Raw genomic sequence first — 19338 nt, forward strand, 5'->3', positions numbered from 1 at the left:
ACTTCTTGGCCTATTGCTCTCAGCCCAAGAAAGTGCCAACAAAATAGCAATTAATTCTGCTGTATATACTGCTAAATTATCATTAATTCTATTTTGAATGAGGTCCAACGCCCAAATGACAGTGTTAGGAACTAATCCGATTTTCAAATCCCGGAAGTAGGCGGTTAAAAGCGCCGCCATTTTTTACAACGGAGGTCTATGGGAGTGTCGCAACTCTCTCTCTCTATGGCTCTGGCGCTGACGAATACATGAGCCCAACGAATTAGTTTTTACGAAAGATTAAACGATCACTTTATTTCCAACATTTTATTATCAGCTGCATGTTTGTAACAATTTCAGTATTTTACAGTATTGAAAGAGGTCTTCTGTCTATACTGAACAACAACCGTTATGCACGCATCTTTAGTTTTGAATCAAACATGTTTGTGAACTTGCCACATGAAAAAACTAAAACAGTCAGCTGCGTCGACTACAGTGAAAATCAACAGGAAGTGAACGTTTTCCTAATCCTTTAATATGTTTGTACACAAAGACTAAAGTCCATAACAATAACGTTAGTGTGGTCGCGGTTGAAAAACGTTGGTAGCCGATGTTGGGTCTCTCGTAGCAGAGTGGCGCAGCGGAAGCGTGCTGGGCCCATAACCCAGAGGTCGATGGATCGAAACCATCCTCTGCTAAGAGTGCTTTTTTTTTTTTTTTTAATTAAGGTAAATGATTAAACTATCACTCTTTTACTACTTTAATTCCACTCAACACAGTGGCATGAACATACAAGGACTGGTGGAAGGAGGCTACAAGATCACTATTATATCAAACCATACTCGTATAAGGTTAAGACAACGTCTCTTAGAGACAGCTAAACTGGAACTTTATGTTAAAAAAACAGCCTTTACTGAGCTTTACGCATTCTGTCGGCTGCAGAGGACCTGTGGTTGGTCAGGTTATTGAGGACGCAGCTGTTGGTTAGCATAGATAGTTTGGAGTTCAGATTGTCTTTACTTTTCTCCCAATAACAGTCTCCACCTTGATCTATATTTTCCTCTCCTTCTTTATCCTCCTCTTGCTCTTCGACTTCACTCTCTTCGTCACTGCGTTCATCTTTCTCCAGCTAAAGGGAGAAGCAGATGCAGAAGGAGGAACAAGTCCGTAAATATAGTGGTAAATAAGAAAAGAAGAATGTTTTCTTGATTCACTGGTGATTCTGATTGTGCACATAGAATATTTTTATTCAGCGGCTAAATATGAAAAAAACATCACAGCCATTGCAGCTATTGAAGATGACCAATCAGATTAAACTAGGCTTTTCAGAAGGGGTTGGCCCTCCTAGCTCTGTTTTTCCTAGAGCTCTGCTCCTAAAGGTCTGACTAGCACTAGCTTCGCTGATAGGGCTGTGAGCCTATGTATAGGTGAATTAGTGGCTAATTGTAAAGTGCGTTGTGCTTTCTCACCTTGCCTTTCAGGAACTTATAGACCATGCGTAAGATTAAGCCTGCCCAGAAGATGTGAAGGCCTTGCAGCACCATGAGCAGGATGTTAAAAAAGTAGTAGCCGGCAAAGGGTTGAAACACTTCCATGGACAGTACTAGGGTGGTATGAATGATTCTGTGAGTGAGCAAACACTTGGAGTCAAGTTACAAATTATAAGACTTTAAAGACACAGAAAGGATTTATTAGGTAGTGTATTAACAAAAAAAGGAAAAACTGTCTCTTACTTGCTGGGGAAAATCACCAGTCGAGTCACAAGGAAGACCACGGCGAACACAACAAAGAGCGTGTCACATGTTTTCCTCCAGCCAGTGCCGTAGTTGAACATCTTGGCAGACTGCAGAATCATTTAATGGTGAAACCAACAGGAAAATAAACAACAAGATCACCTCAGATCAGTCTGTAACAAGAGCAGATTTTTACACAGTGCAGACCAAAGCTATGTACCGCACCGCATTCCTTTAGAGTTGTTTCTGATTGCAATGTCTTAATGAGGGCACGAATCAAACACAGTTTAAATTTGGAAGTGTGCTTTAATCCCCTTTGCTCACAAACAATGATTTCTGTTGTACAGGTAAACAAAGATCAGCTCTCTCCTCATGATCACTGTGATTTTAGAGATCAGGAGTAAAGTCACAGGATCCTCCTGCTGAAATAAGACCAGTTTCCTGCAGGCCAATACCGAGATCTCGGTGTAGATTCTACTAATTCTACTAAGAACAGCCTAAAGTGCAGTTTGAACCTCTGACTGCAGTAAACATTCAGACTTTAGTATCACTACACAAAGGTAGAAAACTGGCCAGCTGGAGGGGGATATAGCTTGCTCTGAGGAGACAGCTAAGGTACAGCTTGCTCTTTCCAAACAAGAAAGCAGTAAGACAGTGTTTGCCTGCACATGTGTGAAAATCCGCCTCCTTTATCCTGTTTGCGCAGCATGAATGAAACAGTGTGCATGTTACCTCAAGCAGGATGTCAGAGGAGTCATGGAGCAGCATGACCAAGGTGCCGACGCGAATGTAGTTAGCACAGTAGGAGAAACTGAGCAGGAAGATGGTGGCCAAATGGTGGATCACTTGCTCTTTAAAATCCTGGCAAATGAGACACATATAAAACATCTAACCAGTAAAATAAAATAACCTTCACATGTCAGCAGAAAAATTCAGATTCCTTCTCTTTCAGTCACTCATTAACCACGTGTGGGTGAAGTGGAGTGAGTGAAGCGTGAATGGTGATGCAGACAGAATCCTAATGCCTTCACTTAAGTACGTCTCTTAAAAGTGTTCCATTACAAGGGAGCCTCAAGGAGATGTGCTGTGTAACATTCATCAGTGAAGGAATGCCCTCACCTTCCTCTTTACGTCCACAGAGATCCGCAGGAGCAGAGAGCCATAAAATCCCAACTCCAGCATGTAGTACCAATAGTGAGCTCTCTCCATCGGCTGAGGAGGAAACATTATTCACAAGTCACTAAAAAAGGTGATTCTAAAACAGCTGGACATTTACTGTTTGCACAAAAACAGTGACCACCTCACTCTACAGAGGAAGAGATGGAGAGTTGTCACCATCAACTCGCTTTAGGAAATGAAGGCAAACTGAATATGTAAGTGAAGAATATGTCGAGTGAAGCTTGTTTCGTAAGGTGGCTATTTCGAAATTAACTGAGGCATTTAAAGATGTCACCTTTGGGCTTTGCGACACTGTTACAGGCTTTTTACATATACATTTTTCAGAAACTTATCCTTAAAGAGATTGTCATGGCTGTGTGCAGTGATCTTTCCCATTTAGCTGCAGCAGCCCTGGTGGTGTGATGTATGCGCTCCATCTGTGTAGCAGAGTGGCGCAGCGGAAGCGTGCTGGGCCCATAACCCAGAGGTCGATGGATCGAAACCATCCTCTGCTAAGATATCACTTATACAGAAATCATCCATCTGTGTTATGGACTGTTGCTCAGCCAAAGATAGAATAATCACAATTGCATGCAGGAAATGTCCTGTCTTCACTTAGCTAATATTTTAAAAGAGGTCTGATAGAAGGTTTTGGCGCAACATGCACACAAAATCATATCAGCAGCAACAACAATAAACTGGGAAAATAACTACCATCTTATCTGAGATTATAAATAAAGGTTAGTTTCAGTCTTAAATCATGTTTTGGAGCAAATATACAGTAATATCCTAGGTGGCCTGAATTTATCCATAGGCAGTAACCGAGTTAAATATCAACGGAGCAAAAGAGACACAGCCTAATTTTGTGGCTATCCGTGGTTTTTAAGTTTGCCAAGCATCAGAATTCAAATGGTAATGTTGAACACTGAAAATATTCAAATAAATCGTGTCTAAAATAGACACATCTCATTCTGTTCTTCTTAACCACATGATTCCTGATCGTGTCGGTCAGCTTTGAACTCATTTAGATTCATACTGAGCCAATGATGAGCAACTGAATGTAAGGTTAGTCAGGGTATTTGTGAAGGAGGAAAAGGATTGATTTACTATGCGGTGCTTGATTAACAGTTCCTCTTCAAAGATAATTTAATCTCTTTCCTTCAAACTCACATCTCAACTGTACTGCTACTATCTATAAAATGTCTTGTCAGCTTTAGAAAAGCAACAAAAGACTGTTCTAGTTGTGATAATGTTTTCACCTGAACGGGATACTGCCTCCAACATTCCCTGTGGTCCCAGAACCACGGTCTCTGTTGAGAAAGGACAAGATAAATTGAAGTAGAAAACTTAACAGGTCTAAATGTACGAAGAGACAGCGCTTCAGATGTTCGTGAGCTTCAGTTCACATACAAATTGTATTTTTCAGTGATGGTAGCAGTGTTTTGTAAAATGTCTGTGATTCATACTCACATCAATCAAGCAGGTCAATCCAGCCACAAAGGCTGTGAGGTAGAAAAAGAACCTCCAACTGTAAAATAACACCTGAGATCAGAAGTGTTGACCAGACAACGTGACTGCATTTTATAAAAAGAGCGTGTTTTTTTCCAGAGGTAAGTCTGGAAAAAAATTGTCAAGTTCTGAAGAGGTTTATTTTCCAGTGCGGCCTGTGGACTTTGCAGTGGGTGGTGATGGAAGTGCTCTCGAGGGAAGTCATCTGTAACTTGAATGGCTTGTGGAGAGAAGGCACTTACGCAGCTTCACCAAACTTCTTGGTCTGAGAGGGCCTGTCTTGGTTCCTGCGGAGTCTGAACCAGGTCTCGATCTGCCTCTGGGTTTTGCCGCACAGCAGCGTCAAGCTGGCAATTTCACTCTGAAACGACATCAGCACAGGAGAGAAAAATATGAGATGAGGAGGGATTAGAGCAGAAAGTTATGCTTAAAGACAATGGATATTTAGAGATTCAGAAGTCTAAACCTTGCCATTGATTAAATGGACACATAAATTTCCATACTGTTAGTGTGGCAAAATATAAAAGTGTCAGTAATCTCCACTGGTATTTTTGATATGTCCTTAAACATTTTTTTCTGAAAAGTTCAAAACATTCATGGTTTCATGCAGAGACGAACAGAAGAGTAACAGCGGCGTACTTATACATGCAATCTGTGCGCTGTTGAATTTGTTTACAGCAAAATGGCACTGATTGGCTGTAGGACTATCCAATTTGTATTCTCACATGCCCCATTATGAAATCTAAATGGCGTGTTACTAGACTCTTATTAGATGAGCTACACCATGCAATTAAAAGCTTGAATGTTCTTACAAAACACGGCTAAAGTCAGAAGAAAATTATCTTTTCGGGAGGAGGGCCTTAAAGATACAGGAACTAAAACTGCTAATTTTATGAAGCGGTTGAACAACTAATGATTTATTTAAAACTGTGTGTCATTCATATCTACTTTAATGGAGTGCCTGTATAAAAATATTCTGTCATGTTATCCAGTATCTGTGTTAATGTTTTGTTTATACATAAGGACACTGCAAATAGGAAAAAAATAACTTTCTGGAGGCATTTCTAGTTTATCAAAATCTGAGGGAGAATAATAAGTGTGAGGGACTTGTGTACATGTGGTGATGGTGGTGTTGGTGTGTTTCCCTCCAGGCTGGGTTTTCCAGGAACAAGGATGTGTTACTATGACAACGCTCATGTTCCCCCTGCTCTCTTCCACAGAACATGATCCCACCAACGACAAACAAGAGGAAGTAAAAGCCTTAAATGAGCATTTGAGAAGCTTGATAACCTATGGCCGTCACATGTTTTCAGTGTGCACAGACAATATAAAATAAATAAGGTACATTTAGTTACTTGAAGAAAAATGGGTCTCCGTGGCTGATCCATGGTATTGTTTGATGTTTGTCAGTATCATCTGTTGATGCTGGTGAAGATGCTGGTGGAGCTAGTTTTAAGCAGCATGTATGCAATTTTTCGAGCCCCTTCATGGGGTGACAAGATAAACCTGGTGGGCTGTAATGTGATTAATGTTGTAAAAAAAAATAAATGAAACAAACAAACTGTCAAAAGCACATGTATTGCTTACAGTAAGGCCAGAATTTGCATATGTGGCTGACAAATACTTCCCTCAACAGAGGCCTTTTCAGACTCACCTGAGTTGGCTGCCTGCTCCTCTGGGTGTAAAACGACTCCAGCTTCGGGGAGGGGGCAGCAGTCACTTGCAATCTATTCTTCACCCCCAGACATCTGCCCATGGGTGGGGCAAAAAACCTGGGGACGAAGAGAACAAAGCCTGAGATAGTTATGGCAGCTACCCAGGAAATGTTGACATGTCAACTCATGGCATTTGGAAATAAATGATTTTCACAGGACGGCAGCATTGATAATACGAGGATGACAAGAAGTTTGACACTTCTGGCTTTTCACTCTTGTGAATGTTTGAATTCGATGTGACCAACCAAACAAAAAGACACAATGTGAGTGGGTGTGTTTTCGCATTCTTAACAACACCTTTCATTTGACTCTTCTAACCATAACTGGGCTGCATTTATAGATCTTAAATATCCAATCATCCATTTGAGTGAAAGCATTTCTAATTCTCTCTCTCTCTCTTCCTTTCCTTTCATTCCAGTCCCCAAAGCCTCTTTTTCCTGACGACAACAATGCCTGCTCTGCTCTCCGAAAACACCTGCTCACGGTCCCACAGCTCATATCCCCTTACAAAGTCACGTACTGTACTGGACACGCAGTCATATTCAGGAAACGCCGCCTGTCATTTTGGAATCATGTCACATATGATACCTTTTATTCAGTGATAATTATGTTTGTCAAACAGGGGATGCAGTTATTATTTCGTGTTCGGGCAGGATGAAGTGTTTAATTGTTTGCACGCTCCGCTGCAGAGAAGAAAATGACCCTGCGCCGCCCCAAACGCTCACTCACCCATATCCTTACAGAACAATGAGCTAAGGTGTGCCCCACCTCTCAAACACGTAGCGTAGGGCGACAAAGCCCAGAGCGAGGGGCAGAGCTATCAGCAGGTCCTGGGGTCGCGGCCGGTCAGAGTCGGCCAGCTGCTCCATGTCTCTCCAGGTCACACCTGGAGGAAGCCAGTAGTCCTGCCTCCATAGGTCCGGCAGCAGGTCCATTTTTCTGTAGGTGGACAATCAGAGGAGAAGAAGAAGGAGGAGGAGAAAAACAAGAAGCGGTGGAGAGGATGTTTAAAACAAAGATGGATTCAGTCTGAGGAGTGTGGCACTAGGGTTGGTAAACAATGAGTAGAGTGAGACCTCTGAGGCCTGTGTGTGTCCGTTAGTAGGTATGGCGTCACGAGACATAGATGAGATATTAAAACATCTAGTATGGGTCATTGCTGGCTATTGGTGAGTTTTCATTCTGCCTACTTTTGAAAAGAATCTTCTTTTGTGTTTTTAACATTAAATTAGGTAAATTACATGTTTAACCTTGTGAACTTGTACAGGTTGAGCTCAAGAATCTCAGTAATAGGAATTATTGGTGGACTGTTCAAACAGGGACTGTAAGAGACATCATACTTCTTACACCTGATGTCTCTCTCTGGCCCAACTACAAAATGGCATCCAAATATATCATTTATAAAGCTATAAACAACACATTAAACAGCCATGTAGTTCACAAAGACAAAAAAACAATAGAGGAGGCACCAGTATAAAAAGCATAAAGTACAAGTCTGTACAATGATTAATAAATATTTACCAAAACCACACTTCTAAACAAAGTGCAGTGCAGTAGCCTGTATTAATTATCCTACGGTGAAACACACAGTGGTAGAAACATACCTGTCAACAGCTCTGCAGAAACGATGAACTGACCGATCAATCAGTCGAATAAAGTCGACTCAAGCGGCGATCCGTGATTTAGTCTCAGCCTTGCGTGGCCGAGGATGCGCCTCTGAGCCGCTGTATCCCGACGACGACACCAGAAGGAGAAGAAGAAACGCTCCGCTCGGTCATCACGGTGCACAGGCGTCAAGTCAGGCGGGGTGACAGGAAGCAGGCGGCGCAGCTTTCAAAGTAAAGGTAACGTTTTTAAATATTCGAGGTAAATATTTGAGTCGTCTCTGCCAAGGTCATAAAGTAATTGACTTAGTGGAATATTTGCTGCTGCCTTCTAAAAAGCAAGACAAAACTTATAATCGTTCTTAACCCGAGTTTCCTTTACATTGTTACACAGAATGTGAATAAAAAGCTAAGCAGGTGTACTTTTATTCTGAAAAACGTCCGGTGTCATCAGTCTCTCTGATGTATGCAGTTCAATGGTTGTGACGCTTAAAAACACCAGGGGCGTCTCCTGCTCGGAGAACCCCCTCAGCCCCCCTCAGCAATATATATATGTATATATATATATATATATATACATATATATATATATATGTATATATAAAGAGAGAGAGAGATAGATAGAGAGAGCGTCAAAGTAAACAAAACAACTTAAAAGACACATATCACAATCTGCTGATGCCTTGGGATTTATAGGTTTGTAGGTTTGAAGCCAGTGTAAACAGACAGCCTTACTGTACATGTATTATTTTTTATTATTAGTATTATAGATCATTTTATTTCTAGTTATGTATTGATCGTGTTGTATCTGTATACATACAAATGTATACATTTCCTCATATTGTCAAAGTTGTGAATATAAAATACTTCCAGGTCCTTGACAGAAAAAAAAAACAAGTATTAAATTACTCTTCCTTGCACTTCATGGTAGATTGTACTCATAGCAGACGTCTCCTGGGTTACCACTCTCTAGTAAATCTGCTGAGGAGCAAAAGTTCAGCGCACCTCACAACACTTCAGAGTCTGAAGGCGTGCAAGGCCTGGTGGTCAAACGAAACATTATCCTGAACAAACTGTGTGCTGCTGTAAGACAAAGTGTGACGACACACACCCACTTTGGAGGCCTACACTCCGCCACAAAACCAACACCGGTACATACATACCACAGTCATCCTCACACCATCACCCAACTCTGCCAACATCACTCAGTCTGCTTATCTCCCAAGATAAGCAGGTGACGCCTGTACTGTTATGCAGATGAGATCATCTTTTTTGTCATGCAGATCAGTCGGGACAACAGCTGTGTTATGTCTCGAGCACAGGTGTATTATTCACTCGTGTATGTGTAACTTAAAGGACCTTTGTGTGTACTAGGTAAAGGTAAAGAGAGAGAGTGTTTGTGTACATTTTGCAGACAAGTATGATTTGCATGTGTCTGGGTGTGGGCTTTGCTTCACCTCAGAGTGTGTGTGGTGCTGACATTATTCTGTTCGCAGAAGTCACATGGTAGGGACCTGCTCCATTTTGGGGAAACAACCCAGATCCTCATAATACTTGGGTTATTCACCCAAATATGGCGTTAGGTTTGGTTTAGGTGTCAAATATCAAATGAGGAAATGCATGTAAATCAGTATAGCATAGACTGAAGTGATGGAAACAGTGAGTGTGTGTGTGTGCAAATGTGTGCAAATGTGTTTCTGTGCATTTCTATGGTATAGAATAAACAGAAAGCTAGTTCATATTCAAGAAGATGTTTTTAGTCTGTAAGTCCACAAACTGGCTGAAAAAAGATCTGACGTGACTTATATGAAAATGATCGTGGTTCATGTCAGTTGGTCCTCTGACGGATCTGAACTCGTGTTTTTTTTCCCTGTGGTCCGGGCTTTATTTGAATATCTGTGTGCGTTTGTGCCTGTGTTTGTGTGATTACAGTGTGTTGGGGGCTGAAGGGAACTGAGTGCCTTTGTTGTCTTGTCAAGGAAGTAAATTGTCAGAACCCAGTGGACCAAAGCTGTCCAGTTAAATGCCAGACTAATGAGGTGGGGGTGTTAAACTGTGCTTCCAACCATCAGCTGGAGCCTGATGAACACTGGAGGGCTGCTTTGACTGCACTCTTTGTGCTATGTTGGTCACCACATAACCCCTGTCTCCTCACTAAAAAAAATTCTTTCTGACAGTGGAAACTAAACTATGAAAAATATTGACACTGCTACATGAAAAGTTGAGAGGTCATCACTCTGTGTGGAATATGGACGTTTCTGCCAAATTTAATGAGACACTGTAAATCTCATGATGGCACAGGGGGTCATTGTCGTCCTAAGATTCAATCTCTGGGCACCATGATTTTCTGTACAACATTTAATGGCTGTTCCTGCAAAGGTTTGTGAAAGATTTTATTCTGGACAAAAGACAGACTGACAAACACTGCTTATTTGCAGCTACTAGCAGGGTTAAAAATGTGTGCTGATATTTCTCTTTCAGTTAATACACTATATGCACTACTTTGCATAATATGCTTTTTATACAGTAATTTAGCCTTTTGCTGAATGCTCGTGCAAAGCTTCCATAGCATAAAGGAATGCAACTATCGACTTTCCCATTGTTCTCTCACCAGCCAGTCCTAACGTTTTATCATACTCACACATTTAGTGCTTTTTATTTTCTCTTCAGAAGTGGAACGAATGACTGATTTTTTTCTTGCATTCCCATGGTGAAGAAACACTCATTGTTGTTCTCAAAATATCCAGAAGAGGTCACAGCAAACCACATGAGTACACTCCCAAGAGAGAGAGAGGTTCTCTCGGACTGAAACTGTTTGGAAATCTGAAAACTGAAACATTAAATTCTGGGTGGGAAACCCTCACAAACTTGAATCCTGCCAATTCATTTTAAAACCGTACAACTGAAACTGTTTATTTTAACTAATGAGAAGAAATACTGCTCTCTTTAACACAAGAGACTTATGTCACGCTTAACTAAATCACAGGAAACACTCTTTTTGACATTCTTATTGTGGAAAATGATCCCACCACTGATAGCACACATTGTGCTCTTATGTATAGTCTCTTTCTCTCCTCCAAACAAGCAGAAAACTCTGATGAGGGTTTAAATCACTCTGCATGGGGATGTATTTCATCTGGGGTGGGGGGGTGATGTGACTCTGAGAGGGCCGGCCCTCGTGAATTAACTGGCTGTGTCCGTTTACGGGCTCCCGATTGATTATTCGATTGATTTCATTCACTCTAAATCTAGCTAATATTGATTTTAGCGCAGCAGTGAGAACAGCCTTTGCTCAAGTAAAAGTTTATGTGTTTGTGTTTGTCGCTGCCATGCGATGTGTTTTGTGTGTTTGTAGTGTGTGTGTGTGTGTGTGTGTTCTGCAGGTAAGTGCATGAATAAGACATTATAGAAGCACGATGAGAGAAAAGCTTTTGTTTTGATGAAAATGAAAAGCCACTTACAAAGGAAAATATTTTGTGTCTACATCCAGAAAGTAGGACCACATACGCACACGATAATTAGATATTTTATTAAAGAGTCATCCTTGCTAAAGAAACAAATATATCAGTAAAATCTCAATACTAAACTTTATTTATAAAGAGTCTTTCAGAACAACATTTTAAAGGGCTTTGCTATATAATAATGGCAGGAACAACGTTACAAAACAAGTGGAAAAAGGAGCAGAAACATCATTAGTATGAAACAGATATTAGATTTTCTCCTACAGGCACTGTTGAGCAGATTTGGCTGGTGCACTGGATGGGGGTTAAAGGCAAAAAGGATTAAAGGGAGGAAATTGGTGCACATGCATTTCATAATCATAATTTTATATGACACATATTCAGTCAGTGCTCTGACCCTCCACGCTGAGCCTCCTAAGCCTCTTAAAGGGAGGCTGACACGAACGAGCAAAACCCCCAAACAACATAGGCTTTATTAACTGTTATGCGTTACAAGTTCAGCTTTTATAATAGAATAAGGGCACAAAAAATGTTACAAATGTGAGTTAAATGATAAATTATCATTGGCCAATTTAAGCAAATCCCTCAGATTGTAGAAGCTTTGGTTAATTCCAAATAATTTTACCTGAGGATCATCTGAGAGGTGGCGCAAGTCCCACACAACATCCAGCTTGATTTACGCTGAAAAATCAATTTGTAAAAGGAACAAGTTACAGTTTTAGAAACAATGTGACATCTTTCATCTGAGTTTTTGGATTATCTGCGTTTCCCAAAAAAAATAAAAGCTCCAAAAATAAAAGCTCCATTTTAACCTTAAATCAGTGTCTACAGTTTCTAGTCTCCACACCCCAAGAGAGTTGATTCTGTCCGAGTGACTTCCGTCTCTGCCGTAAACTCATTTAATTTCTCTTTTATTCAATCAGGACGTCTCTTCCAGCAGCTCTGGTCTCTAATTATAATTCAGCCCTGGGATTTGTAAAAAATATTATAGAGTTAGAAAATGACATGATGAACTGGACTTACGACGTAATGCAGCGATTCTGATCATTCTCTTCCTGCAGCGTCTGCCACTGAACGCATCACAAACACCATGAGACCACCACTATTACATTGATTACTGTTAAATGGATAAGGGCTTCTGGTCCGTCTGTTTTTTCTCTCTGCTATGCTGCGTGGTCTTCCTGTGCAGTTTAATGCTTTCCTGCTGTTATCTTGCAGTGCACTTCCTTTCACACCACACCAAGGAATCAACAATTACGCTCTAAAATGTTCCAGTTTCTTTCATTTTCAGGAGATGAAGTTTTAAGCAGGGCATGGGGCAAAGGTCACCGTTCAAAAGTCCCTGGTCACACCTCCAGAATCATCCATCTCCTCGTCCACAGTCACCTCTCATCTTTACACCAGCGCATAATCGAACTGTCCCCTGTCCAGCCCGTCCTTATGGTCCGTCCACGTTGATGCTGGCATGCTGCTGTACGGATCCAACAAGATACGGACGCAGCGAACCACGAGAAAGAGCAGCAGCAGCACAAGGAGGCCGACAAAACACAGCGCCGTGCCCTGTTCTGGGTGACCCACCATGGGCTGCAGCACGGTCGGGCTCCTGGGGAACCCAGGCGGAGAAGGAGAGGAGAGCTCATAGTCCACAACCCAGTAGTTTGTGTCACTCATCTTTGACGTGAGGAGGGGGGATGTTTTTGGAGGTTGTGTGACTTTTTTTGTGCAGTCAGAAGCAATGAGGACTGTTATGGCTTTGCAAAGTCATCTTCATTATTGAGAGTGAAATCTAAACCTAGAGGAAGCTCACATAGTGAAATATGGCAGCTGATTAAACTGGACTGCAGTGTTTCCCACAAGCCACAGAGCAAGCAGAAAAAAAAACACAGCGCAAATCAGTAGTGCAAATTAATAAGCCCTGTGGTAAACCGAGCAGCAAGCTGAGGCATGCTCATTGAGGTTTAATTAGATTGAACTGGTCGGTCTTCCTGTAGCTCTCGTCCCTCTTACACCCATTTGTTCTCAAGAGAACGACACAGCACAGAAGCAGAGGTCACTACTTCACTACTCCCTGTGTATGGGCACCAAATTACTTGTCAATAATTTAAGTGTCATCCGATGGCAGCCCTCGGGAGGCCTTTATTGTAATTACAAAGTGAAGAATAAATCTCATTCGAGTGGTGGAAGATGTTCCACAGATCAATCAAAGTGCTTGCGGGCTGTAAATGATCCGTGTTGTGGTGCTTGACAGAACGGTTTTGATTTACTAAAAATAGATTTGATTTTTATGTGTCCATCTTCATCCTGAGTCACCATGAACCTCTTCATTTGGGAATACGCTCCCCAGGATACCTAAGGGGGGGAAAAAAGAGAAGATAAGATGAAACCTGATGGAGATTCCAGCATGAAGAGGGGCTGAATAGATGAAACCGCCTGATTGATTCACAGGATTCAGGGCTGGACAGAGACCTTTGAACATTTCAAGGGCTATAGATTTTTAAAGGTATTTTAAGGGTTTTCTCGATTCCTAGCCGTCCTCCTGCCAGCACACATCAAGGGGAAAAAAACAGTCTCACTTCAAAACCGGTATTAAACATCCCGTCCCTTAATGGTTCTAGTGAGAAAAATAAATGAAACAAGGCAGAAACACAACTCCTTCACCTGCACTGTACAGCACAGCGCAGGATAAATAAATCAGACTCTGACGACAGAAAAATGGGAAAACAATCCTTAGAGAGTTGCTGCACTCGTGCTCAGAAACACTCTCTGTTGCCTCTTTAATGGGCCGTGGAGTGGAGTGACATTTCCTGCGGTAGGTGCACTCCTCAGTCAGCAGATTTTATTCCAGGATGCTCTGTCTCCCTCTGATCCTTGCAGAGACACGTTGATAGCTCCCCTGCTCTCCGGATGATGGGCCTAAAGGGCCGAGTGAAGCTTTAATAGGGGACTTGAAGACATAATGAAAGAAACTGCCTGCCTCTGCATCAATTATCAAATGGCCCCCGCGGTTACATCAGGCCTGGACAGTTCAGATAGCAGCATTTGGAGAAAGAAGCTAAGAGAACAAGACAGACTCAATAGTCAATAGACAGCCATGAAGTGGACATAACGTTTACACAGCAGGACACGGACAGAGGTCAGAATCAGTGAGTGTGAACCACTTAGAACAAAGCTGCTAATGACAACAGGAAAATATTACTTGAACGGCATAAAAAAACACTTTTACAGAAAATGAAGTAATCCTGCTTTTCGTGGAAAAAAATCTTTACCATTTTAGGAATGATTTTGGATTGAAAATCTGTTCAAGACTTTTTTTCTTCCTCTTAAATCCTTTTGAGCATTTGTCCAAACAGAAAACGATGAAACGGAGAGTTACGCAACACAGTAAACCATTTTTGTTTCATTGCAGCTCTCACTTATGGCAGAATGTACATCGCTAGTGGAGAGACCCATTCATTAAGATTCATCTTCAGTTTTTAATCTTTGAATTGGAACAAAAGTGTCACAAGCAGAAGCAAACGAAGCAGAAGTGTGGGTCTGTTGTAGGTCTGTGGCTTTGAACGGTGGCCAAAGGAGCCACAGTCTGTTTTCAGGTCATTCTCTGCAGGTGACCCAAAGTCATAATGATTTACAGGATCTAGAAATCCAATGGGGCCGAGAACAAAGGTGCACAGAGAAGCAAAATAAATACAGCCTAAAAAAATATAAAAGAATGAGCAACATCAATTTCATCGCTCATTGATCTTTTCACACAAAACAGACAAATGAAAACAGACTTGGACTGCAGTGGACTCAGATGTGGAGAAATAACAACACTGAAAATAGCTTAAAAAGTGGATTAACGAAAGCACAGAGCAGCCCTGTCAATGAAGTCTGACGACAGAGCACATGCAGTGACATATGACTTTCCTCATGGCTGTAATACCAGTAATACCTCACATTCATACCTGTGGATTATGTCAAGGACTTCTCCAATTGCAACTAAAGTGAAATCCTGAAAGTGAAGCTGCTGGGCTTGCAAATAGAAAACTAGAATGAACTCGTCGGCGTATTGTCAGCAAAAGTCACAATGTCATTGTGTATATGTTACCACCACACTCTTCTTATTCACGTGAATCTGATCTTTCTGTGACAAAAAAGCTGACAGCAGAGAGAGTTGGAACTGCTCTTATAGAAAACTGAGGAAGAAAGATTATACTTTCTACTAAATTTTATTCAATTTTACTGTCACATTATAACACGATTACAGTTCATGTATAATTAATATTGCATAAATATTGCATAAACTGGATCACGCCTCTTAAAACATTGTTAATATAAATTTCACACAGAAGATTGAACCAAAAATCACATATTCCACAACAGTATGTCACATGCTGTTACACATTCATAAAGTTACCCTCTTCCATGCCAGCCATGATAACCACTTCTGCATATAAAAGTTCACAAACACCATTATCATTGCAGTGACAAACTGGAGGATGACCCGATTAGATTAAGACTTACTTTGTTGTCACAGATGTGGACATTTAATCTGAATCCCGGTGTGACGATGGCGGTCGTCTCGGCTGCAGCAGCTGTTCAGCACCGTGGACAGCTCCAGGCTTTCTCACCCTGTATGCAGAGCTTCAGGTCTGGACTCATCGTGCAGCACCTCCTCTGCTTGGTCAGGGGCTTTAAGGTCTCCTCACTTCTTCTCCGCCCCACCTCCCCACCTCTCCACCTCTCCACCTCCCTCCCTCCCTGCCCACTTATGACTGCCCCTGAATGGTCTACACACATAAAATTATCTTTTCGTTCGGATGAGTAAAGCGCAGAGAGCTGTGCTTGGCTTTTGCATTATGTAAGAGGACTGTGTGGGGAATGGACAGTAAACATAGGACAGATAGAGACACAATGAGTGTTTATCGGTTTTACCATGATTTACTCACGAAATTCTCCTTAGTCGGGTGCTGAATGAATGAAATCAACTTCAGCACAAAATGATGCTAGACAAGTGACAGAGGGTGGAAGAAGAAAAAAAAATCTGATGACATAGAACCCATTCCCTGCATAAACCTATGTGAAACAATCTTGCAAATACATTTTAATAAAACCAAAAATGATGTTTAACTTACATTTAAACAACTGGGTTTGAAATAAGACTTCAAATAACTAAAATAAAATAAAATAAAATAAAATAAAATAAAGGTGATAGTTCTGATATGACTGAAATTAAACTTCTGCTGTCTTTGGATCATGTTCTGGGGACTTTAACATACAAATTTGCCGTACTGCAATATTTTATAATATTTTATATATATTTTATATTTTATATTCTTGTCTGGTTTCTGACTGGGTTAAACAAAGCATACAGCAAAAACCAAAGAAATTACTTGTGAGACCCTCAACATCTTACATTTTAAGGCCCTGTGCCTCTCAGTATTGGGCCCAACTAACACCCCTAATTTAGGTTTGAAAATATTATGTATGAATATTATGGTGATTTGTTTGGACAAGGACATCTAGGCAAATCCTAATGACAGTTTCTCATTTTTAATGAAGTAAAAATCCATTCTTTGTAAATATAGTGCAGAGTTTGCATTTCCTTGCGACATATTAGATTGTATAACATGGCTTGGTGACAATTTATATCAGGATGCATTCCGAGTTTTGCTGAACTGCAAGAAATTATGTGATCAAAATGCTGAGCAAAACAGGTGGCGCTACCTGCTCGCGCCTGTGGCTATAAGCTCCAGATACTCACTGAGAGAAGTAATTAATTGACACAATTAAAACTCTACAAACACCGGGACAGATTGCAGTCGGTACACATCCTCTTGTCCCCTGCCGGTGGCCACATGGGCTCTCCCCTGTAGGTTTAATTAATAGTCAGTAACACTGCCCTGAAGGGGTTCATAATCTAATAACACCAAGCAGTGCTCCGGCAAGCCGCTCACTGTGGTTATAATTGATAAGAGGTTATGAAATTCAAGTTTCCATCGCTGTCTTGATTGTTATAGATGATACAAGCTAACGGTCAGGAAGAAGATGCAGGTCACTGCCACAAGACATCAGAGACACCATGGTAGCAGGTGAGTCTGGTTTGAGGTTAAAAGACCCTCATTTCAACTGGAGGCCAAACGCTAACAATGCCCTAATTTAAGGTAGACATTGTGGCTTCCACATTCTGGTCACATCAAATTAAAAAACATCAAACTATTTATTCAAAAATACATCTGTGAAAATTCACAGTCACAGTAGTCACAGTCAAAACCAAGGTAGGTCAGCTTGTTCAGTTTTCTTTGATGTTTCACCACTCATCCAAGCAGCTTCTCCACTTCTAAATGACTGCCAGGGAGTTTTGTTCCTAAAAACTTAAACGTCCCATTAGTCCTTTACAACTAAAGAAGCCACTTAGATGAGTAGATATCCAAGAAAACTCAACAGGTCCAGTTGCCTTAGTTTGAGCTTTTTTCCTTTTTGTTTTTTATTTGTTTCAAAGAGTACTGATACCTGATCTATTCCTACAAAATCTGTTGTATAGTAGCTATTGAATGTGTGCAGCATTCTTTCAACACGATAGATCTTTTCTTGTGCATCCAGCTACTGTCACTCAGTGTTATTTCACTCAGGTCTGTGCGAGTCCTTTGGAGGTAACAACAAACTCTAAAAATCATATTCTCCAATCACTGAGTCAAGTATAAGAGTCACAGTAGAAAACTGTACTGAAATAGAAGTAAAAGATAAAAGCTGATATTACACATATGGGCAATAGATCATAACTTGAAGTAAAATTACAGAAAATCTTTAAAAACAGTGAATTATACTATATATTAGAGTATAGAAAATTATATAGAAATGTTTACTATTAAAGGTTAAAGGAATTAAATGATGTTAAATGTGTTGGGGAAACTACACCATTAAATAAAACTACTTATAACCAGAACAGCATGAGTCCTATGACATTTAAGTACTGGATAACATTTTACGTAATGGTGTAATAAACGCTGACAGTCTTTTTGTTATGTGGGTTAGAGCACAGCTTGGTGAATACATGGTAGCGTGTCTCTGTAAGAGTCCTTTCTTACAGTATGTTCACTGCCTCCAAGACCCTTTCAGCTGTTTTGTTGGTGCATTCAATCCCATTCATTGACGTACGACAAGTGTACTCGTTGCTCAGGGGGATTTTTCCATGTGGATGCTCTCACTTTATCCTGTGACGTAAAGGGTTTCCCTTGTCTGAAGATATGCAGCAGAAACTTGATGATACCATTAACTGGCAGTGATGAGGTTTGATTTAGTTCTTAGAGCTTGTGCTTGTTTACGGGCGTCCACTCTTCAGTTGCAGCCTAGAAAAGCTAGTCGACTTTGGAGGACTGGGAGAGGTTAGTTAGCATAAGGACGTCCCAAGTCATTCATCACAACAGACAGCTGTGGGATGAGGTCCCCTATATATATATCGGCCCTGTGTGTGAATCTACAGGCATGTGTTATTTAAAGCCTGATCTATCATCCCTGTACTACCTAATCCATAAGTTTATCAACCGCCGTCAATGGTCGGATCCATGGACTATATATCAAAGCATGTCAGTTTTTAAAATGAGAAAACAAAAGACACACACACACCCTGCGTGCAGAGTTTAATTTTCCCCTGTGAGCACAAACACCAGATGCGTTCAGAGCTGCTGACAAAGACTGGACGAAGCAAATCGTGATACACCACTCTTTATTCAGCAGGCCGGCACACGACTGGACAGGAATAGAAAAACCCATGAATATATTTTTCTTTGGTCAACTCAAAAGACAAAATTTGTATAAACGTGGATATACACTATACGGTGCAGACAGTTTCTCATAATCACAGGGAAATGTGGCAGAAAGCAGACTCTGTTGTTTCCTGAACCACTGTGTCCCACAACATTATTACCCAGGAGAAGGAGTTTAACAGGCTGGGTCTGTTTTCATTTAGTGTAAACCTGGCCAACTTCAAAATGTATTAGAATTTATCTTTATTATCGTTTACAACTACAAAGAAAAAATGCCAAATTTGACATTAATGGATTAACTTGATGTCGTTCTCACAGCTTTATGTCTGGAGCATGTATGACTTCATCTACAGTATATATTAAAGAAACATGACTAAATCTGCTAAGTCTCATAAAACCATATAAACATTGTGAACTGTGTCACATACTGGGCC

General features: G+C 40.8%; 1 protein-coding gene across 1 annotated transcript; it reads right to left on the bottom strand.

The window, feature by feature from the left end:
- Nucleotides 1-64: 64 nt before the first annotated feature.
- On the bottom strand, nt 65-7212 carry LOC311490105 (ceramide synthase 2-like). Its single transcript, XM_084547462.1, has 10 exons — nt 6863-7212; nt 6034-6151; nt 4622-4740; nt 4341-4398; nt 4130-4180; nt 2832-2924; nt 2445-2573; nt 1713-1822; nt 1449-1602; nt 65-1108 (listed from the first exon to the last, which is right to left on the bottom strand). The coding sequence occupies exons 1-10, from the start codon at nt 7027-7029 to the stop codon at nt 890-892; spliced, it is 1218 nt and encodes a 405-aa protein (XP_084403588.1). The 5' UTR covers nt 7030-7212; the 3' UTR covers nt 65-889.
- Between the last annotated feature and the right edge of the window lie 12126 nt (nt 7213-19338).

Source organism: Chelon labrosus (genome assembly GCF_963514085.1).
Source record: "Chelon labrosus genome assembly, chromosome: 6".
NCBI classification, from domain to species: domain Eukaryota; kingdom Metazoa; phylum Chordata; class Actinopteri; order Mugiliformes; family Mugilidae; genus Chelon; species Chelon labrosus.